Raw genomic sequence first — 24,667 nt, 5'->3', positions numbered from 1 at the left:
ACTGTATGAGGTCCTCCCAACTGTAAAGATCAGGATCGAGGCACTGGAAATAAAATGATTGATCATTTTGTTTTCAGGAGAGATAAGGCGCTGCCAAAGGAGTCTGACAGCGGCTTTCTCTTCTCTCCCCGCCTAATGTGTTTGTAGCTATGACTGTTGTGTTTGAAACTGTTAAACTGTAAAGCGCTGTGGAATATGTTGGCGCTATATAAATAAAGATTATTATTATTATTAGCTATCTTGGAAGAGACAACCGTCTGCTGAATGAACGTTTGTTTGACAGCTCCATTTATAGGAGTCCGAAAAAATGTGTTTTTGGTAAAAATAGGAGTTTTGCAATGAAGGCCATTTTCTTAGAAAGCAGAAATATGACAAAAGCAAATTAGTAAACAAAAGTCAAGGTTTTTACATGTCAAGCTCCTTCTCCTTCTCCAGCAGCCTTAGGCTCATGATGTGAATATCCCCCTCGAGTTTCAGAATTTGATCTCGATGCTCGGTTTCCTTACAGCTCAGGACATCACGTTCTTCTCTTACTATCTGTTCTCTTACGGAGAGATCCTGTAAAGTGATTGAAATGGTAGCTTAGAAAGGTCACTTTTTGAAGATCTATGCCTAGGACAATAGTTTGAAAGTCTACACATTTCCCTTGTTACATTTAAGAAAGAAGACATAGATATAGTCAGACAGACAGACAAACAGATATGGTTCTCCTTGTAGAGATTGTCATAAATAAGGGTCTGACAGCCAGGCTGCTCAAAACAAACAAAATGGCTAACCGCACTTCACTTGACCGGAGCGCCCGTCCAGGTCCAGGGAACCCAATAGGACCGTAGAAGACTGAAGATAGGAAAATGGCAGCGCTCCATCCGGGTGTAATCCAAATATGAAAATTTATTTAAAACAGCAAACCGCAACGTTTCGACCCTGTGGGTCTTTATCAAGCATACCCTGCAGTACATAGGTCCGGCTATATATATGTGCCACGCAGGGCACCAATCACTAACAAGCCGCCCCCTACCACATAATTAACAATTTAAAAAATAAAAACAGACATCAGACATATGCCAATTAAAAATCTCCCAGCACTGGTAATAGACATGTGTACAACCGGTTAATATTCCCCACTGTTATATAGAAATAATCCGGAATCCTGAAGACTCAAACTATCAAGATCCGGTGACGGGGTCAACATAACTGTGTCCACCAATCATCTCTCGTCCACATGGAGTAGTAAACAAAGCGCTTCCAATCGATTCCAGGCTTACATTTGCGTCCTAAGATGTAGCGATGCCAATCGGAGGATTCCTTATCCGGACATGTCTTCACCACCAATAACAAGACCTATAACAAAGTCAGTAATCACCTACGTCCTAACCCCGAAGCCTCTAGCCACCAGCTGCATAGTTCGGTAAGAGCCGGCGCGTCACCTCTCAGGACCGCCCCCAGCATGTGACCGTGTTGGGAACCAATCAAGAGAGGCGAGTACCTCACGCCCACCCAGTACAGAGCTCAGGGTCAAGCTGAAGCGTTGCCAGGACAACCGCAACGCCAGCACCATGCCATACATCTAGCAGCCGGCTGGATCCAGCGTTGCAGCAACGAGGAGGTGCACACGATCTTCTGCACAGATCGGAACCCCACATGCAACCACGTGGGGAACCAATCAAGGGCAGAGACCGTAATGCCCCTACCTCGCGCCGCACGCAAGGTAAACAACAGCGTAGTCAGGGCAACCACAACCTAGGCTCTGTACTTGTAATGCAGGAATCACCCATCCAGGCTATCCGAACAGATATAACCGAATACCTAGAAACATTGATGATATAAATGACCAATCCCCATATTATATATGGATATATATGGGGCGTAAATTACAAGGGGGAGGTACAACGAATGAATAGTACCCGAATATCCTCCAGACCTCCCACTATATCATAAAACCCCACCACTATAGTGACTATCCATATAAAAAGACCCAAAACCGATTAACGTAATAAATAACAGACAACTATTATTACTAATAAACCAAATATGAATCATACTGTTAATACTATGCAACAGTCGAGGGGCACAGGAAAAGGAGCCGAATGTGATCCCACATATACCTCCATTGAACATGATAAAGGGCTTGAAGCGGTCTCATGTGCGCTATCGGGCTCTGACGTGGCCCCAGAATGTGCACGGCTCATCCTCACATTGCTCGAATTCATCCTCAGGCGGAATTTTTTTCTGTTTGGGGATGAGTTTTTCTTGCAATTGAGAGGTACCGCCATGGGGTCCAATGTGGCCCCTACGTATGCCAACATTTACATGGCGGTACTTGAGGATGGGTTCGTGTACAAATCCAGCCTCTGGCGCCACGTCAGAGCCTGGTGGCGCTACATTGATGATATTTTCGTGTTATGGGAGGGTACTTCTGTTGAGCTAGAGGCCTTCCATGGGGTTTTGAATCAAATATACCCCGAATTACAATTTACTCTGACTCACTCAACTACACAGATACAATTCCTGGACACTCTGGTTTACAAATGTGGGAATAAATTAGAGACTGACATTTTTATTAAAGAAACGGATAGAAATGGATTATTAGCTTTTGATAGCAATCACCCAAGAAAAATGGTGGGTTCTCTTCCGTGGAGTCAGCTCTTAAGAGTGAGGCGGATTGTGTCTGATGAGGAACGGGTGGATCTTAGACTTAATGAGATGTGTAGTAAATTTATCTCTAGGGGATACCCTATAAGGGAGGTAACTAGGTATAAGGATAAGGCTGCTGGTTGTTCCCGTGGTAGTATCCGGAATAAGACTCGCGTCAAATCTACGAATGACAGGATTCCTTTTGTGTCGATTTACAATTCAGCCAGTAATCGTATTGGGAACATACTGAGACGACACTGGACCCTGCTACAACGGGGTCTTCCTTCTATCCCTAGTTTTGAGACTTTCCCCATGATGTCATTTAAAAGGGGACGTAACCTCAGAGATAGACTTGTGAAATCCGATATTTGGGACCTCCAAAAAATCTATTCAGAGTACCCTAAGTTCAGCTAAAAATGGGAATTTCCCATGTTTGGGCTGTTCTTGCTGCAACAACATGCTAAAGGGGGAGTTTTTTTACCACCCACATACTGGGAAGAAGATTTTTCTCAAGGAGAGATACACTTGTGCTTCAAGTTATGTTGTGTACATGATTGTGTGCCCTGGTGGACTCACCTATGTTGGTGAGACAACCATGGAGGTAAGGGCTCGCATTAATAAACACAAGAGCACAGTGAGAACGGGGCTTACGGAATTACCAGTCCCTAAGCATTTTGCTGATAATAGACACTCAGTAAACCAACTTAGATTTAGGGTGACAGATAGTGTCCCGGCACTCAGGAGAGGAGGTAACAGACTACAAATTCTCAAGACTAAGGAACTTCGGTGGATTTACACTTTGGGGTCGTTACAACCCAAAGGTCTTAATATTGACTTCAATCTACATGCTTGTGTACGGTAGGATTGTGAACTCATGATCATTGGTATTTGTTTTTAATATCTCTGCGGCCTAGTTGGATCTTGTTGTATATTGTATGGTTCTTATGTCCTGATTTTTCTTGTATCTTTTCTCTTTTTCTCAGGTAGATTCTGCTACAGTCGACGGTCAATAGGATGGAACATCTCATATACTGTAATTTTGCCCGTGATATGGGATCACATTGGGCTCTTTTTCCTGTGCCCCTCGACTGTTGCATAGTATTAACAGTATGATTCATATTTGGTTTATTAGTAATAATAGTTGTCTGTTATTTATTACGTTAATCGGTTTTGGGTCTTTTTATATGGATAGTCACTATAGTGGTTGGGTTTTGTGATATAGTGGGAGGTCTGGAGGATATTCGGGTACTATTCATTCGTTGTACCTCCCCCTTGTAATTTACGCCCCATATATATCCATATATAAGATGGGGATTGGTCATTTATATCATCAATGTTTCTAGGTATTCGGTTATATCTGTTCGGATAGCCTGGATGGGTGATTCCTGCATTACAAGTACAGAGCCTAGGTTGTGGTTGCCCTGACTACGCTGTTGTTTACCTTGCGTGCGGCGCGAGGTAGGGGCATTACGGTCTCTGCCCTTGATTGGTTCCCCACGTGGTTGCATGTGGGGTTCCGATCTGTGCAGAAGATCGTGTGCACCTCCTCGTTGCTGCAACGCTGGATCCAGCCGGCTGCTAGATGTATGGCATGGTGCTGGCGTTGCGGTTGTCCTGGCAACGCTTCAGCTTGACCCTGAGCTCTGTACTGGGTGGGCGTGAGGTACTCGCCTCTCTCGATTGGTTCCCGACGCGGTCACGTGCTGGGGGCGGTCCTGAGAGGTGACGCGCCGGCTCTTACCGAACTATGCAGTTGGTGGCTAGAGGCTTCGGGGTTAGGACGTAGGTGATTACTGACTTTGTTATAGGTCTTGTTATTGGTGGTGAAGACATGTCCGGATAAGGAATCCTCCGATTGGCATCGCTACATCTTAGGACGCAAATGTAAGCCTGGAATCGATTGGAAGCGCTTTGTTTACTACTCCATGTGGACGAGAGATGATTGGTGGACACAGTTATGTTGACCCCGTCACCGGATCTGGATAGTTTGAGTCTTCAGGATTCCGGATTATTTCTATATAACAGTGGGGAATATTAACCGGTTGTACACATGTCTATTACCAGTGCTGGGAGATTTTTAATTGGCATATGTCTGATGTCTGTTTTTATTTTTTAAATTGTTAATTATGTGGTAGGGGGCGGCTTGTTAGTGATTGGTGCCCTGCGTGGCACATATACTATATATAGCCGGACCTATGTACTGCAGGGTATGCTTGATAAAGACCCACAGGGTCGAAACGTTGCGGTTTGCTGTTTTATGGCTTAAATAAATTTTCATATTTGGATTACACCCAGATGGAGCGCTGTCATTTTCCTATCTTCAGCCAGGCTGCTCAGTCCCACCAATGACAACTGTATAGTGTTTGAATGTTCTCCCCAGTTTGTGTGGGTTTCCTCCGGGGACTCGACTTTTCTCTGACACCCCATACTGATAAGGAATTTAGAGTGTGAGCTCTAACGGGGGAAGTGATGAAAATATTGGTGAAGCTCTGCGGAATATCTCAGCGCTATATAAACCAGCATAGTAGTGTTGGATTTCAACATAGGCGATACTTATTCCTGTGGGAGATATATCTGGCAGCAATTTTCTTCCCTTCTCAATTTCTAAGCGTGCAAGTTTACATTGGCGTCTGGAGAACTTGCTCACACCAGCAGCAATTTCGTACCTCAATCCAAATAAATTGCTTCTGAAATACTGTATACTTAGAGATATTCACCCATTCTCACCCTCCACAAAATGATACCTTTCCACGCTGGGGAAATAAGCATCACTTATAACAAGAATACTTGCTCTCCTGTCCATACTCCCGGGTTCTATTGGAGCACAAAAACAACGTTTTTTGTGATTCTGTCTCACAGCGGCCCGCTCAGTGATCCGTCAGTGACGGAAAGGCAGGAATTCTCATATATTCATAATATGGAGGAATTAAGAGCGGAAGCCTCAGGAGACCACACAAAATTTCTCCGGCTATGGCAACCAAGGATCCTTTATAGAGATTATCCTAACTTCCAATCCCTATATTCAAGAAGAAGGAATATATGCCATAATAACAATATCTGACAGTGCTTTCAGCAAGAGCAAATTCACTTTCCCATTCCCCCCTTTTATTTTCTCTTTCTCCTTCTTTCTCCCCCTTCTTCCTTCCTCCCTTCTCATTTCTTAATATCCTCCCCAGATTATTCTCTCCTACACTTAAAGCTGAGTAACATGAGTTTATAGCATTTACTCTAAAGCAAGGCAAGTGTTTAACGTCAACATATTCAGTCTTATATGATTACCATATTGGATTAAAACCGGCTGTGATGTTTAACAACCGACTTCTCTATCCCTACGGACCTGAGCGTTTTGAAATACCGTAATAGATGCATTTCTTCCATGTGTTTTACATGATTCTTTATATTGAATTATCCTTTGTGTGCATTTGTCTGTTATTAAGCGCTGCAAGGCTTCACGTCTACCATTTTTTCCTCACTTTGTCTAGTATTGTTACTATGATAAACTTCTCTTAATAAAAAGTGATTAAACATAAAACAAGAATACTTTTTTACCATGTTGGTAAGTTATCACCTATCCATAGGACAGGAGATAACTTCTAAATCGCTGGCACCCCAATGATCCCCAGACTGGGGATCTGCAGAGCCACATTCATTAAGCAAAGGTTGAATATTCCCTCTATTCATCCACTCATTATCTATGATATTGTACCTGGCTTTCTCAGGCAGCCCTATTGACAATAAATGGAAAACTGACATCCACTTTGAACCTCCACTCTACTGGGAAGGAGTTCTGGAGAACCCCATTCTCGAGATCAGTGGGGATTCCAGTGGTCAACACTCAGCGAGTAGCGATTTATCACCTGCATGGAAAAACCTTTCAGAATGAAGTTGACGCAACTCTTTCTACCACTGGATGATTGAAATGCATACCTGGTATTTGTTATTGACTGAAGCATGTTTGCTGTTTGAGGCTTCCAGTGAAACCTCAAGATCTTTCATTTGTTTCTTAAGAGAGCTCACATCTTCCTCCAGTGCAAGTCGCACTCTCATGAGATCATTCCTCTCCTGCTGGGACACATCTAGCTGTTGCTGTTTGAATAAAATTCAAGTGGTAAATATATAGGATATGTTCACATAGGGCAAATTTGGTACAGATTTTCCTTCTGAATTTATATTCAGCTGACGCTTATCTTTTCCGATGCCTTAATACACAATACACAGGAACGCTCAGCTCTGCTGAGTGCTCCTGTGTTCTCCGTGAGAGAGTCTCCTATGTCAGTGGCTTATCTCCCGGAGAATAAAAGGACTGGCCACTCGAAATGCAACATGCTGGATCCTTCTCTCCTTTGACATCATCTGTCAGTGAAGAATTGGGAGGCCTCAATATATATTAGACCGTCAATATCAGTAGGTTTGGCCCACCTTAGCCTCATGTGTATGAGGACAAAATCTAAAGACAACCATACACATTAGACTAATGAAAATAGAACCTGCAGGTCCTGGCAGGCTCCATTGACAGTCTAATATATATGGGGACCTCCTAATTTTCTGACCCACTGATGGATGACATTCCACATCATCCATAGACTACTACAAAGTCTCAAGCCCTTGGTCATGTGCACTCAGTTTTCCCTCGTATGAGATTGTAATTCATTGCTTCTTTCCCAGCAGAAGGAAGAACCCTCTTTGCATGTGATAGTAGAAATTGTCACCCACATCAATTAACATACCACAGGCTGGCCAAGGCATGGCCGTTTTCTAACTCCCCTTTACACAGTAAGCAATAGTAATGGTGAGTAGTAGCTATCGGTGTTAGGGCTAGCGGAACGCACCAAATAATAAGACTGATAGTGTACGGTGCATTCGTAGCCCGGGGTCCACCGTGCAGAGATGTAGTAATGACGGACTATATGGCGGTACTCATAAGTATACTCGCGTGGGTTAAACTTCACCCAACGTGAAGGAAGCGATCCTGTTGCGTCACAGGATCGCGGTACCGCACATAGAAGGCGAGCAAGCAGTCAGCGAACTTAACCCCAACTGGGATTGAAGTCCGATTAGACCACTTGCTGACACAACACCGCAACAGGGTGTGTTAGGCAACTCTTATAATTAGAGCACCGAAGTGCGAACTGTGCCGTGCTGGCAGGCACCACTAAGCACCCAGACGTGGGTCAGGAAGCGCACTACTGGCGCGTGGCGCCGCACTGGCGGTCACAGCAATAGACGCTGATACGTGTGTGACACGTTGAGTGATTTGTCGGGCGCTAGATAGCAGCCATACTCCATACGCGAACAGTCATACAATAGGGTAGGGGTATTTAATGAACGACTTGCACTCACAACAAACACACGTATTCAATTGTACACTAGCGCATGGCCGTGCGGTCATGCGCAGTTTATATAATTGCAGGACAGGAAGTGGCCACAGAAACTTTGCCCTTCCAGGGCATGCCAAGAGGACCAATGGAATGCGCTGCAGAGCCAGAGCACATGACCCTCGATCTCCAACGGGAGATCTTGCTCTGGGCATGCTCAGTGTGCGCAAACAAGGACTTAGTCCCAGGGAAGTCCGCTCGCCGCTGACCAGCACTGACTTTAATGGCAGGAGCTGAAGAAGCAGCAGTAACTCTCTGTACAGAGTGAGAGCGAGCAAGACACTGGGAGCGACGTCCCCGCTGAGCAGACTCCACTGCGGCTGGAGGAGAATGGGAGACTGCAGCGGAGACGGATCGAGATTCCCCCTGTGCAGCAGAGGAAACTCGACTCCTAACAATCGGTTTCATAATAACTTTTCCAAATGTGTTCCCTTTAAAGTCATAAGACATTAAAGTACCTGTAAGAAAGTTGCTTTAGGGATGACCAAGATCATGTCCATGGATGCTTCCTCATCTTCCAGCGTGACCAGGTCTTCCATGGGACGTGGTACATTGAACACAAAAGATTCACTGATTCCTTTCACCACTCCATCGTGATCCACATAGCGAAAATGATACTGCTGCTCCCCAGGCCGTGGTAAGTAACAGGCTGTGGGAGAATGAAGTTTTGGAAAACATGACATGAAATTGCTTCAATTACATAGTTATTAAGGTTGAAGGAAGACTATAAGTCCATCTAGTTCAACCCATAGCCTAACCTAACATGCCCTAACATGTTGATCCAGAGGAAGGCAAAAAAAACCCATGTGGCAAAGAGTAAGCTCCACATTGGGGAAAAAAATTCCTTCCCGACTCCACATACGGCAATCAGACTAGTTCCCTGGATCAACGCCCTATCAAGGAATCTAGTATATATACCCTGTAACATTATACTTTTCCAGAAATGTATCCAGTCCCCTCTTAAATTTAAGTAATGAATCACTCATTACAACATCATACGGCAGAGAGTTCCATAGTCTCTTACAGTAAAGAATCCCCGTCTGTTATTATACTTAAACCTTTTTTCCTCCAAACGCAGAGGATGCCCCCTTGTCCCTGTTTCAGGTCTATGATTAAAAAGATCATCAGAAAGGTCTTTGTACTGTCCCCTCATATATTTATACATTAAAATAAGATCACCCCTTAGTCTTTGTTTTTCCGAACTAAATAGCCCCAAGTGTAATAACCTATCTTGGTATTGCAGACCCCCAGTCCTCTAATAACCTTGGTCGCTCTTCTCTGCACCCGCTGCAGTTCAGCTATGTCTTTCTTAAACACCGGAGACCAGAACTGTGCACAGTATTCTAAGTGTGGTCGAACTAGTGACTTGTATAGAGGTAAAATTATGTTCTCTTCATGAGCATCTATGCCTCTTTTAATGCATCCCATTATTTTATTTGCCTTTGTAGCAGCTGCCTGACACTGGCCACTGAATATGAGTTTGTCATCCACCCATACACCCAGGTCTTTTTCATTGACGGTTTTGCCCAGAGTTTTAGAATTGAGCACATAATTATACATCTTATTACTTCTACCCGAGTGCATGACCTTACATTTACCCCATTAAAGCTCATTTGCCATTTATCAGCCCAAGCTTCTAGTTTACATAAATCATCCTGTAATATAAAATTGTCCTCCTCTGTATTAATTACCCTGCAGAGTTTAGTGTCATCTGCAAATATTGAAATTCTACTCTGAATGCCCCCTACAAGGTCATTAATAAATATGTTAAAAAGAAGAGGGCCCAATACTGAGCCCTGTGGTACCCCACTGCTAACCGCTACCCAGTCCGAGTGTGCTCCATTAATAACCACCTTGTTTCCTATCCCTGAGCCAGCTCTCAACCCACTTGCACATATTTTCCGCTATCCCCATTATTCTCATTTTATGTATCAACCTTTTGTGTGGCACCGTATCAAAAGCTTTTGAAAAGTCCATATACACTACATCCACTGGGTTCCCTTGGTCCAATCCGGAACTTACCTCTTCATAGAAACTGATCAAATTAGTCTGACATGAACGGTCCCTAGTAAACCCGTGCTGATACTGGGTCATGAGGTTATTCCTCTTCAGATACTCCAGTATAGCATCCATTAGAATTCCCTCCAGGATTTTACCCACAGTAGAGGTTAAGCTTACTGGCCGATAATTTCCGAGTTCAGTTTTTGTCCCCTTTTTGAATATTGGCACCACATTTGCTATACGCCAGTCCTGTGGTACAGACCCTGTTATTATGGAGTCTCTAAAGATTAAAAATAATGGTCTATCAATGACTGTACTTAATTCCTGCAGTACTCGAGGGGGTATCCCATCCGGGCCCGGAGATTTGTGAATTTTAGTGATTTTTAGACGCCGCCGCACTTCCTGCTGGGTTAAGCCGGTGACATTTAATTGGGAATTTTTATCACTAGTCATTTTGTCTGCCATGGGATTTTCTTGTGTAAATACTGATGAAAAAAAGTCATTTAGCATATTGGCTTTTTCCTCATCCTCATCCACCATTTCACCCAGACTATTTTTAAGGGGGCCAACACTATCATTTTTTAGTTTCTTACTATTTATGTAGTTAAAGAATATTTTAGGATTATTTTTACTCTCTCTGGCAATGAGTCTCTCTGTCTCAATCTTTGCTGCCTTGATTTGCTTTTTACAGAATTTATTTAATTTTCTGTATTTATTTAATGCCTCCTCACTGCCTACTTCCTTTAATTCTCTAAATGCTTTCTTTTTGTCACTTATTGCTCCCCTTACAGCTCTATTTAGCCATACTGGTTTCCTCCTATTTCTAGTATGTTTATTCCCATACGGTATATACTGTGCACAGGTTCTATCCAGGATGCTAATAAACGTCTCCCATTTTCTTTGTGTATTTTTATGTCTCAGGATATCGTCCCAGTTAATTGCACCAAGATCCTCTCTCATCCGTTGGAAATTTGCCCTCCTGAAATTTAGTGTCCTTGTAAGCCCTCTACTACAAATCTTATTAAAGGATACATGAAAACTTATTATTTTGTGATCACTATTCCCCAAGTGACCCCCAACCCTTATATTTGCTATGTGGTCTGGCCTGTTGGTTAATATTAGGTCTAGCAGTGCCCCCCTTCTTGTTAGGTCCTGAACCAGTTGTGAAAGGTAATTGTCTCTCATAGTTGTCAAAAACCGATTACCTTTGCTGGAACTGCAGGTTTCTGTTCCCCAATCTATTTCAGGGTAGTTGAAGTCCCCCATAATAATGACTTCTCCTTGAGTCGCAGCTTCATCTATTTGCTTTACGAGGATATTCTCCATTGCTTCCATTATTTTTGGAGATTTATAACAAACCCCTATCAGTAATTTATTATTTTTCCCCCTCCCCTTATCTCCACCCACAGGGATTCTACATTTTCATTAGATTCACCTATATTATCACGCAGGATGGGTTTTAAGGACGATTTTACATATAGACACACACCTCTCCCTCGCCTATCCATTCGGTCATTTCTGAACAGGCTATAGCCCTGCAAGTTAACAGCCCAGTCATGGCTCTCATCCAGCCACGTTTCAGATATCCCCACCATGTCATAATTATGCTCCAACAACATTAGTTCTAATTCGTCCATTTTGTTAGTGAGGCTTCTGGCATTAGTATACATGCACTTGATGTTCCTCTCTGTACCTCTATTCTTTCTTAAATTATTAACTGTTCTAACCCCACCCCCCTATTACTCACGTTACAAAAGTGATTCTTTATTTTCTTGTAATCTACAGAGGTGCCGGTGGTGTTACCTGGCACCTCTGCATTTCTGCAGGATGGAAAGAGCATCGTACAATAGCAGACAGGGACACAACAGTGATGAACTCCAAGTGATTAACTAACGGTGGCCTACATCAAACCTTCTACTAGAGGAGTACGTGGGGAAATATTCCTGAAGTGCAGACCAAAGGCTCAGATGCAACATGCACAGAGCCCAAATCATTACTTCCAAATGACACTTTTCTCACCTTGAAATTGAACGCTGCAGTAAGATTCTGATCCATCTGCAAGAGCTTCAGAGGAGACAGCCCAGACAAACGTTTCATAGTCTTTTATAGAAGACGCTCCCACCTGTGATGGAGAAAGTACATGACTTACCAAGTGTTCCTCCAGAAAACATTTAAAAGATTTTGTTAGGCCCTTGGAAAATGCCGTATTAATACAAATTTCTATACATAGTCTTTAGGGAAAGCTGGATGATAATATGGACTCAATGATTTGTCTTGCCTATCTTGCACAATTCTGGCATATGGCTCTGCCATAAATGTAAAGTAGATGTGGCTTCCAGCAATGGGACCTGCATCTATCTGGAGAACGGTGACCTGACATTTGTAGCTGAGCTGTCATGTATGGGAATTCTCATCATCTGCTGATAAATGTGCATGTTGGGGTCCCCTTCTATACAGATGTCTTGCCCAGTGGGATCCACATCTATTATAAATGTATGGAATATCCTGATTTACTATTCTTTTGCATGTTTGTTACACTTACATGTTTCAGATCACCAAACAAATATAAATATTAGACAAAGATGACACAAGTAAACACAAAACTCAGTTTTTAAATGAAGGTCTTAATTACCGTATATACTCGAGTATAAGCTGAGAATTTCAGCCCATTTTTTTTTAGGCTAAAATTGCCCCTCTCGGCTTCTACTCGAGTCATACCCAGGGGTCGGCAGGGGAAGGGGAGCAGAGCTGTGTAATAATACTCATCTGCTCCTGGTGCGGTCCCTGGTTCACCAGCGCCAGCAGCTTCTTCCTATAGTGAGCGGTCACATGGTACCGCTCATTACAGTAATGAATATGGACCCGACTCCATTCTCACAGGGGTGGAGCCGCATATTCATTACTGTAATGAGCAGTACCATGTGACCGCTCAATATAGGAAGAAGCTGCCGGTGCGGGAGAACTAGGGACGTGCAGGGACCGCGCCAGGAGCAGGTGAGTATAACGAGGGCAGTGCGCGATATTCACCTCTTCCCCGTTCCACCGACGGCCGCAGCTCCATCTTCTGCATCCTCTGCAGTGACGCTCAGCTCAGAGGGCGCAGTGACGCGATTAGTGTGCGCGCCGCTCTCTGCCTGAACGTCAGTGCAGAGGACGGGGAAGGGGAAGACATAGTAGCGGCCGTCAGTGGAACGCTGACCGGTGAATATAGCAAGTGCCGGGGGCCTGAGAGGTGAGTACCGTATATACTCGAGTATAAGCCGACCCGAGTATAAGCCGACCCCCCTAATTTTGCCACAAAAAACTGGGAAAACTTATTGACTCGAGTATAAGCCTAGGGTGGAAAATGCAGCAGCTACCGATGAATTTCAAAAATAAAAATAGATGCTCCATACCGTTCATTCTTGCCCCATAACTGTGCCATATAGTGCTCTGCACCGTTCTTTCTTGCCCCATAGCTGTGCCATATAGTGCTCTGCACCGTTCATTCTTGCCCCATAACTGTGCCATATAGTGCTCTGCACCGTTCATTTTTGCCCCATAACCGTGCCATATAGTGCTCTGCACCGTTCATTTTTGCCCCATAACTGTGCCATATAGTGCTCTGCACTGTTCTTTCTTGCCCCCATAGCTGTGCCATATAGTGCTCTGCACCATTCATTATTGCCCCATAGCTGTGCCATATAGTGCTCTGCACCATTCATTATTGCCCCATAACTGTGCCATATAGTGCTCTGCACAGTTCTTTCTTGCCCCATAGCTCTGCCATATAGTGCTCTGCACCATTCATTCTTGCCCCATAGCTGTGCCATATAGTGCTCTGCACCATTCATTCTTGCCCCATAACTGCCATATAGTGCTCTGCACCTTCTTTCTTGCCCCATAGCTGTGCCATATAGTGCTCTGCACCGTTCATTTTTGCCCCATAGATGCTCCATATAAATCTGTGCCATTGCTGCTGCTGCTGCAATAATAAAAAAAAAAAAAAAAAAAAAAGCCATACTCACCTCTCTTGATTGCAGCTCCCGGCGTCTCGTTCCGGCCTCTCGTCCCGGCATCTCTCTGCTGACTGATCAGGCAGAGGGCGCCGCGCACACTATATGCGTCATCGCGCCCTCTGACCTGCACAGTCAGAGCGCAGAGACGCCGGGAAGACAGAGCGGCGCCGGGAAGACAGAGCGGCGCCCGGCGGGTGGAACGCGGAAAGGTGAATATAAAATACTCACCTAGTCCCGGCGGTCCTGACGCTGCCCCTGCCTGTCACACTGTCTTCGGGTGCTGCAGCTCTTCCTGTCAGCGGTCACTGGCACCGCTCAGAGGAATGAATATGTGGCTCCACCCCTATGGGAGTGGAGTCCATATTCATGAGTTTAATGAGCGGTCCCACATGACCGCTGAAGAGGGGAAGAGCTGCGGCACCCGAAGACCGTGGGACGGGCAGGGGGAGCGTCAGGAGCGCCGAGACTAGGTGAGTATGCCTCAGCGCCCTCTCCCCCTCACCCGCCGACCCTGCCACCCACCGTGACTCGAGTATAAGCCGAGAGGGGCACTTTCAGCCCAAAAATTTGGGCTGAAAATCTCGGCTTATACTCGAGTATATACGGTATGTGATTTTTTCTTTTTAATCGCAGCAACAGCATATGGGGAAAATGTCTGTATGGAGCATCTTATGGGGCCATGTGCAGCATTATATGGGGCAAATATCTGTATGGGGCCATGCACAGCATTATATGGGCAAATATCTGTATGGGGCCATGTACAGCATTATATGGGCAAATATCTGTATGGGGCCATGTACAGCATTATATGGGCAAATATCTGTATGGGGCCATGTACAGCATTATATGGGCAAATATCTGTATGGGGCCATGTGCAGCATTATATGGGGCAAATATCTGTATGGAGCCATGTACAGCATTATATGGGGCAAGTATCTGTATGGAGCATCTTATGGGGCCATGTGCGGTATTATATGGGGCAAATATCTGTATGGGGCCATGTGCAGCATTATATGGTGCAAATATATTTATGGGGCCATGTGCAGCATTATATGGGGCAAATATCTGTATGGGGCCATGTACAGCATTATATGGGCAGATATCTGCATGGGGCCATGTGCGGTATTATATGGGGCAAATATCTGTATGGGGCCATGTGCAGCATTATATGGGGCAAATATCTGTATGGAGCATCTTATGGGGCCATGTGCAGCGTTATATGGGGCAAATATATGTATGGAGCAGCTTATGGGGCCATGTGCAGCATTATATGGGGCAAATATCTGTATGGGGCCATGTGCAGCATTATATGGGGCAAATATCTGTATGGGGCCATGTACAGCATTACAGTTAGGGCCAGAAATATTTGGACAGTGACACAATTTTCGCGAGTTGGGCTCTGCATGCCACCACATTGGATTTGAAATGAAACCTCTACAACAGAATTCAAGTGCAGATTGTAACGTTTAATTTGAAGGGTTGAACAAAAATATCTGATAGAAAATGTAGGAATTGTACACTTTTCTTTACAAATACTCCACATTTTAGGAGGTCAAAAGTAATTGGACAAATAAACATAACCCAAACAAAATATTTTTATTTTCAATATTTTGTTGCAAATCCTTTGGAGGCAATCACTGCCTTAAGTCTGGAACCCATGGACATCACCAAACGCTGGGTTTCCTCCTTCTTAATGCTTTGCCAGGCCTTTACAGCCGCAGCCTTCAGGTCTTGCTTGTTTGTGGGTCTTTCCGTCTTAAGTCTGGATTTGAGCAAGTGAAATGCATGCTCAATTGGGTTTAGATCTGGAGATTGACTTGGCCATTGCAGAATGTTCCACTTTTTGGCACTCATGAACTCCTGGGTAGCTTTGGATGTATGCTTGGGGTCATTGTCCATCTGTACTATGAAGCGCCGTCCAATCAACTTTGAAGCATTTGGCTGAATTTGGGCTGAAAGTATATCCCGGTACACTTCAGAATTCATCCGGCTACTCTTGTCTGCTCTTATGTCATCAATAAACACAAGTGACCCAGTGCCATTGAAAGCCATGCATGCCCATGCCATCACGTTGCCTCCACCATGTTTTACAGAGGATGTGGTGTGCCTTGGATCATGTGCCGTTCCCTTTCTTCTCCAAACTTTTTTCTTCCCATCATTCTGGTACAGGTTGATCTTTGTCTCATCTGTCCATAGAATACTTTTCCAGAACTGAGCTGGCTTCTTGAGGTGTTTTTCTGCAAATTTAACTCTGGCCTGTCTATTTTTGGTATTGATGAATGGTTTGCATCTAGATGTGAACCCTTTGTATTTACTGTCATGGAGTCTTCTCTTTACTGTTGACTTAGAGACAGATACACCTACTTCACTGAGAGTGTTCTGGACTTCAGCTGATGTTGTGAACGGGTTCTTCTTCACCAAATTAAGTATGCGGCGATCATCCACCACTGTTGTCATCCGTGGACGCCCAGGCCTTTTTGAGTTCCCAAGCTCACCAGTCAATACCTTTTTTCTCAGAATGTACCCAACTGTTGATTTTGCTACTCCAAGCATGTCTGCTATCTCTCTGATGGATTTTTTCTTTTTTTTCAGCCTCAGGATGTTCTGCTTCACCTCAATTGAGAGTTCCTTTGACCGCATGTTGTCTGCTCACAGCAACAGCTTCCAAATGCAAAACCACACACCTGGAATCCACCCCTGACCTTTTAACTACTTCATTGATTTCAGGTTAACGAGGGAGACGCCTTCAGAGTTAATTGCAGCCCTTAGAGTCCATTGTCCAATTACTTTTGGTCCCTTGAAAAAGAGGACGCTATGCATTACAGAGCTATGATTCCTAAACCCTTTCTCCGATTTGGATGTGGAAACTATCATATTGCAGCTGGGAGTGTGCACTTTCAGCCCATATTATATATACCGTATATACTCGAGTATAAGCCGAGATTTTCAGCCCAAATTTTTGGGCTGAAAGTGCCCCTCTCGGCTTATACTCGAGTCAATGTGGGTGGCAGGGTCGGCGGGTGAGGGGGTGAGGGCGCTGAGGTATACTTACCTAGTCCCAGCGATCCTCGCGCTGTCCCTGCCTTCCTCCCCGTCTTCTGTGCTGCAGCTTCTTCCTCTCTTCAGCGGTCACGTGGGACCGCTCATTAGAGATATGAATAAGCGGCTCCACCTCCCATAGGGGCGGAGCCGCCTATTCATTCCTCTAATCGGCGGTGCCGGTGACCGCTGACAGGAAGAGCTGCGGCACCGAAGACCAGGCAGAGGGACAGCGCGAGGATCGCCAGGACTAGGTGAGTATGTCATATTCACCTGTCCTCGTTCCAGCCGCCGGGCGTCGCTCCATCTTCCCGGCCGGCGCCTCCATCTTCCCGGCGTCTGCGCTCTGACTGTTCAGGCAGAGGGCGCGATGACGCATATAGTGTGCGCGGCGCCCTCTGCCTGATCAGTCAGAGCAGAGACGCCGGGAAGATGGAGGCGCCGGAACGAGACGCCGGGAGCTGCAATCAAGGGAGGTGAGTATGTGTTTTTTTTTTTTTATTGCAGCAGCGGCGGCGGCGGCAGAGATTTCTATGGGGCACAATGAACGGTGCAGGGAGCAGAGCTGTGTATATATGTGGGACATGCAGGGAGCAGAGCTGTGTATATATGTGGGACATGCAGGGAGCAGAGCTGTGTATATATGTGGGACATGCAGGGAGCAGAGCTGTGTATATATGTGGGACATGCAGGGAGCAGAGCTGTGTATATATGTGGGACATGCAGGGAGCAGAGCTGTGTATATATGTGGGACATGCAGGGAGCAGAGCTGTGTATATATGTGGGACATGCAGGGAGCAGAGCTGTGTATATATGTGGGACATGCAGGCGGCAGAGCTGTGTATATATGTGGGACATGCAGGGAGCAGAGCTGTGTATATATGTGGGACATGCAGGCGGCAGAGCTGTGTATATATGTGGGACATGCAGGGAGCAGAGCTGTGTATATATGTGGGACATGCAGGCGGCAGAGCTGTGTATATATGTGGGACATGCAGGGAGCAGAGCTGTGTATATATGTGGGACATGCAGGGAGCAGAGCTGTGTATATATGAGGGACATGCAGGCGGCAGAGCTGTGTATATATGTGAGACATGCAGGCGGCAGAGCTGTGTATATATGTGGGACATGCAGGGAGCATATGGCACCGTATATGGCACAGCAATGGGGCACAATGAACGGTGCCGAGCACCGTATATGGCACAGCAATGGGGCACAATGAACGGTGCAGAGCACCGTATATGGCACAGCAATGGGGCACAATGAACGGTGCAGAGCACCGTATATGGCACAGCAATGGGGCACAATGAACGGTGCAGAGCACCGTATATGGGCACAGCAATGGGGCACAATGAACGGTGCAGAGCACTATATGGGGCACAGCTATGGGGAAATAATGAACGGTGCAGAGCACTATATGGCACAGCTATGGGGAAATAATGATCTATTTTTATTTTTGAATAAAATTTATTTTTGCATTTCCACCCTAGGCTTATACTCGAGTCAATAAGTTTTCCCAGTTTTTTGTGGCAAAATTAGGGGGGTCGGCTTATACTCGGGTTGGCTTATACTCGAGTATATACGGTAATTGTATTTCTGAACATGTTTTTGTAAACAGCTAAAATAACAAAACTTGTGTCACTGTCCAAATATTTCTGGCCCTAACTGTATATGGGCAAATATCTGTATGGGGCCATGTGCAGCATTATATGTGGCAAATATCTCTATGGAGCATCTTATGGGGCCATAATCAGCATTTGTGGAGCATTATACGGTGCAACTGTGTCTATGGAGCATCTTATGGTGTCATAATCAACATTTGTGCAGCATTGTATGGGGCAAATGTCTGTATGGAGCATCTTATGGGGTCATAATCAACATTTGTGCAGCATTATATGGGACATATTTTAATATGGAGCATCTTATGGGGCCCATCATAAACTGTATGGAGCATTATATAGGGCTCCTGATTCAACATGGATATTCAAAAACACTTAACCTAATGATGTCTCAATTAATTTTAGTTTTATTGATATCTATTTTTATTTTTGAAATTTACCAGTAGCTGCTGCATTTCCCACCCTAGGCTTATACTCGAGTCATTAAGTTTTCCCAATTTTTTGTTGCAAAATTAGGGGTCTCGGCTTATACTCGAGTATATACGGTATTAAGGGGAAAAAAAATCCAAACCTACAGGGCCCTGTGTGAAAAAAGTGATTGACCCCTTAATCTAATAACTGGTTGGGCCACCCTTAGCAGCAACAACTGCAATGAAGCATTTGTGATAAGTGGCAATGAGTCTTTTACAACGCCCTGGAGAAATTTTGGCCCACTCATCTTTGCAGAATTGTTGTAATTCAGCAACACTGGAGGGTCTCCGAGCATGAACCGCCCTTTTAAGGTCATGACACGGCATCTCAATCAGAATAAGGTTAGGACTTTGACTAGGCCATTCCAAAGTCTTAATTTTGCTTTTCTTAATAATCTAATATATAATTGCCTAGAATACTACTTCCTGCAATTTGTGCCAACTTCCGTGGCTTTGTCCGGAGCTAATGTCCGGAGCTAATGTCCGGAGCTAATGTCCGGAGATTAATTGCCTAGAATACTACTTCCTGCAATTTGTGCCAACTTCCGTGGTTTTGTCCGGAGCTAATGTCCGGAGCTAATGTCCGGAGCTAATGTGCGGAGATAATGTCCGGAGATAATGTCCGGAGATAATGTCCGGAGATAAGTGACGTCAACAGTGTCCAGTGTCTGATTGGTTTGCGCCTGCTGCGAGCGACCAATCAGAAACGTGCCGTACTGTGACACACTCCGCCCGCCATTTTGGTGTGATTTTTGAATTTTTACCTCACAGCAAGTTTCTACTGCGTGGAGGCGGGCCCAGTGACGTTGCTCTTCAAGCTCCTGCCGAATTTCGTCAAAAAAATGATAATACCATTTACCAAAACTATATATATTTAGTTGTGAAGTGGTTCAGTGACATTTTCACACCAATTTTGAACTTTTGTTTGGTGTTTTCTCCATATACTGCCTATTATTTTTGTTCTTTCTTACTATTATTTATTAATTGTATTATTCTAACATTTGAATAAATAAAGTATATATGGATTCTAGACTCCCGATTCTTTAGAATCGGGCTGCCATCTAGTAATAAATAAGGCAGCACACTGCGGCGCTAAAACATGCAAGCATGAAACATGAAAATTGAACTGCATTACTGCACTAGAAATATGAAAAAATGAGAGCATTTAGCGCATAAATTGGCCAATTCATGTGTACCTGGTAGCCACATTAGGGCATCTCTCTTATGCCTGGTCCTACACTTTCCTTTCCTCGTTGAGAATAAACGTCTTCATCTGATTGGGTACCTGTGAAACCTCTTCTGAGACTAAATTTCTCTCTCTCTGTGGAGGGGTAATGGACCTGCTGCGATTTAAACACCTGTGGCTAAGAGGCGGAGTGCTCAGTCAGAAGGCTAGTGAATACAAATTTAAAAAAACTGACCGTCACATCCAAACATATACTAAGTGTGAACAGGTGCTGAACCTAGAGTCACCAACTCATATACAGTCAAATAAATAAAGCAGCACACTGCGGCGCTAAAACATGCAAACATGACACATGAAAATTTAACTGCATTACTGCACTAGAAATATGAAAAAATTAGAACTTTTAGCGCATAAATTGGCCAATTCATGTGTACCTGGTAGCCGCATATGCGCTAAACGCTCTCATTTTTTCATATTTCTAGTGCAGTAATGCAGTTCAATTTTCATGTTTCATGTTTGCATGTTTTAGCGCCGCAGTGTGCTGCCTTATTTATTTGACTGTATATGAGTTGGGGACTCTAGGTTCAGCACCTGTTCACACTTAGTCTATGTTTGGATGTGACGGTCAGTTTTTTTGAAATTTGTATTCACTAGCCTTCTGACTGACCACTCTGCCTCTTAGCCACATGTGTTTTAATCGCAGCAGGTCCATTACCCCTCCACAGAGGGAGAGAAATTTAGTCTCAGAAGAGGTTTCACAGGTAGACATTCAGATGAAGACGTTTATTCTCAGCGAGGAAAGGAAAGTAAGTGTAGGACCTGGTATAAGGGAGATGCCCTACCTAATATGGCTACCAGGTACACATGAATTGGCCAATTTATGCGATAAACGCTCTCATTTTTTCATATTTCTAATGCAGTAATGCAGTTCAATTTTCATGTTTCATGTTTGCATGTTTTAGCGCCACAGTGTGCTGCCTTATTTATTTGACTGTATATGAGTTGGTGACTCTAGGTTCAGCATCTGTTCACACCTAGTCTATGTTTGGATGTGACAGTCAGATTTTTGAAATACGAATAGATGGACGGACATTCTCCTTCAGGGTTTTTTGGTAGACAACAGAATTCAAGGTTCCATTTACCACAGCAAGTCTTCCAGGTCCTAAAGCAGCAAAACAGCCCCATACCATCACACTACCACCACCATATTTTACTGTTGGTATGATGTTCCTTTTCTGAAATGCTGTGTTACATCTATGCAAGATATGTGTGACATACATCTTCCAAAATTTCAACTTTTGTCTCGTCAGTCCACAGAGTATTCTCCGAAAAGTCTTGGGGATCATCAAGATGTTTTCTGGCAAAACGGAGATCAGCCTTTATGTTATTATTGCTCAGCAGTGGTTTTCATCTTGGAACTTTGACATGCAGGCCATTTTTTGCTCAGTTTCTTCCTTATGGTGGAGTCATGAACACTGGTACTAACTGAGGCAAGTGAGGTCTGCAGTTTTTTGGATGTTGTTGTCGGGTCTTTTGTGACATCTTGGATGAGTCATCACTGCACTCTTGGGGTAATTTTGGTCGACCGGCTACTCCTGAGAAGATTCACCACTGTTCCATGTTTTCATCATTTGTGGATAACGGCTCTCACTGAGGTTCACTGGAGTCCCAAAGCTATAGAAATGGCTTTATAACCTTTCCCAGACTGATAGATCTCAATTACTTTGTGTCTCATTTGTTCCAGAATTTCTTTGGATCATGGCATGATACCTAGCTTTCGAGGATCTTTTGGTCTACTTCAATTTGTCAGGCAGGTCCTATTTAAGTGATTTCTTGACTAGGACCAGTGTGGCAGTAATCAGGCCTTGGTGTGGCTAGGGAATTTGAACTCAAGTTTCCCAAAAATGTGATAAACCACAGTTAATTTTTGTTTTAATTAGGGGAGGAATCACTTTTTCACACAGGGCCTGTAGATTTGATTTCTTTTTTCTTTTTAAAAAAGACGTTTATTTAAAAACTGCATTTTGTGTTTACTTGCGTTACCTTTGTCTAATATTTAAATTTGTTTTGTGATCTGAAACATTTATGTGTGACAAACATGCAAAAGAATAGGAAATCAGGAAGGGGGCAAAACACTTTTTCACAGAACTGTAAATGTAACCAGAAATCTAACTAGAGACATCCTCTTGAAATTCTGTGACTACCATGTAGTATAGAGGAGGCTACCTTGTAATAAAGAGGAGGCTACCTTGTAATAAAGAGGCGGCTACCGTGTAATAAAAAGGCAGCCACCGTGTAGTATAGAGGCGGCTATTGGGTAGTATAGAGGCTACTTTTGTGTAGTATAGAGGCATCTATTGCGTAGTATAGAGGCGGCTATTGTGTAGTATAGAGGCGGCTATTGTGTAGTATAGAGACGGCTATTGCATGTAGTAAAGAGGCGGCTATTGTGTAGTAAAGAAGCGGCTATTATGTAGCAAAGAGGCAGCTATTGTGTTGTGTAGAGGCGACTTGCGTGTAGTAAAGAGGTGGCTATTGCATGTAGTAAAGAGGCGGCTATTGTGTAGTAAAGAGGTGACTTGCGTGTAGTAAAGAGGCGGCTATTGTGTAGTAAAGATGCGTGCAGTAAAGAGGTGGCTATTGTGTAGTAAAGAGGCGGCTATTGTGTAGTAAAGAGGCGGCTATTGTGTAGTAAAGAGGCGGCTATTGTGTAGTAAAGAGGCGATTTGCGTGCAGTAAAGAGGCGGCTATTGTGTAGTAAAGAGGCGGCTCTTGTGTAGCAAAGAGGCGACTTGCGTGTAGTAAAGAGGAGGCTATTGTGTAGTAAAGAGGCAGCTATCATGCAGTAAAGAGGCGGCTATTGTGTAGTAAAGAGGCGGCTATTGTGTAGTAAAGAGGCGGTTACCGTGTAATAAAGAGGCGGCTACCGTGTAGTAAAGAGGTGGCTACCATGTACTAAAGAGGCGGCTACCGTGTAGTAAAGAGGCGGCTACCGTGTAATAAAGAAGCGGCTACCGTGTAATAAAGAGGCGGCTACCGTGTAGTAAAGAGGCGGCTACCGTGTAATAAAGAGGCGGCTACCGTGTAGTAAAGAGGCGGCTACCGTGTAATAAAGAGGCGGCTACCGTGTAGTAAAGAGGCGGCTACCGTGTAGTAAAGAGGCGGCTATTGTGTAGTAAAGAGGCGGCTATTGTGTAGTAAAGTGGCGGCTACTGTGTAATAAAGAGGCGGCTACCGTGTAATAAAGAGGCGGTTATTGTGTAGTAAAGAGGCGGCTACCGTGTAGTAAAGAGGCAGCTACCGTGTAGTAAAGAGGTGGCTACCGTGTAATAAAGAGGTGGCTAAATATGCATAAAGTGAATAAGAAAAAGCTCAAATGAGAGGACGATTCAAGGGGATATTTGTTGTAAAATTAGGTCGCCTGTATTGAAGAGTAAAACTAATTGATAAAACAAAGGGAACTTTCTCACTTTAAAAATGCCGATCCAGTCGCTGGTAGAACCCTTCATCCCGGTCGGCAGGGTATAGTGACACTCCACTTTGGTACTGGACATGTAGGTTTGAGCCACATTCAAGAAGCTGATACATGACCCCTGAGGCAGGAGAGAATCCTCCATGATGTTCACTATCTTGCGTCTACGGATGACAATAGATAAAACTTATTTATCATGTTACTGTATATCTCATTAAACTATTATTACTTGTACACTTTAAAAACATTGTATTCATGCATTAGATTAAACAGCAAAAAGAGAAGACCAATACAAAAAATGCACACCCGATATGATGCATTATTTAAGCATTATTGTTTTCCTGCTTACTATTTGATCTTCTGTTTGTAGTTCATCTCCAATCTCAGCTAATCCGCCTCATTGTGACCCTTATACCATGCTATGTTATTATTTTTCATTGGGGTTATTTATATATTAGTTGGAGGTGCTACTAACAGCTATCTTGCCTCACTAGTGCTCTCTGTGGCATGTCCATTTCACCCATATACTCGATGCAATACTCAGGGTTGGTGGTATGTTATTGTATCATGCTTCCATGTTTTTAGATGTTTTTAATCAGTTGTTTGTCCATGTTATCAAGAAAGCTGTATGAATTTTGACTGCATTATATCGGGTGTGCACACCATTTTTTGTATTGGTCTTCTTCTCCTCTTAGTCTGTACTTTGGTCTCCAAACAAGATGTAGCACCCTGATGGGGCATTATCCATTTTCGTGTAGTGTTGTTTACATTGTGAGTGCACCCTAATCTTTATATACCATACTTAGATTTAACAGCAACTGAGAAATTTTAATGGGGATCTAGTAAGTATTCGGAATGATTTCACAGAATCCT

General features: G+C 44.0%; 1 protein-coding gene across 2 annotated transcripts in view; it reads right to left on the bottom strand.

Moving 5' to 3' along the window:
• CALCOCO1 (calcium binding and coiled-coil domain 1) overlaps nucleotides 1-24,667 on the bottom strand; it is a 74,269-nt gene that overhangs the window by 38,048 nt on the left and 11,554 nt on the right. For both annotated transcript variants that reach the window (XM_069758736.1, XM_069758737.1), the window contains exons 2-6: nucleotides 23,793-23,958; nucleotides 12,030-12,132; nucleotides 8,468-8,658; nucleotides 6,562-6,720; nucleotides 410-558 (exon numbers count right to left, since the gene is read on the bottom strand). In XM_069758736.1, the coding sequence (XP_069614837.1) occupies nucleotides 410-558; nucleotides 6,562-6,720; nucleotides 8,468-8,658; nucleotides 12,030-12,132; nucleotides 23,793-23,958 (768 nt within the window). The remainder of the gene's footprint in view (nucleotides 1-409; nucleotides 559-6,561; nucleotides 6,721-8,467; nucleotides 8,659-12,029; nucleotides 12,133-23,792; nucleotides 23,959-24,667) is intronic.

This window comes from Ranitomeya imitator, chromosome 3, assembly GCF_032444005.1.
Source record: "Ranitomeya imitator isolate aRanImi1 chromosome 3, aRanImi1.pri, whole genome shotgun sequence".
NCBI classification, from domain to species: Eukaryota; Metazoa; Chordata; class Amphibia; order Anura; family Dendrobatidae; genus Ranitomeya; species Ranitomeya imitator.
Note: the sequence above shows the minus strand (reverse complement) of the source record. Positions and strands in the feature narration are given on the sequence as shown.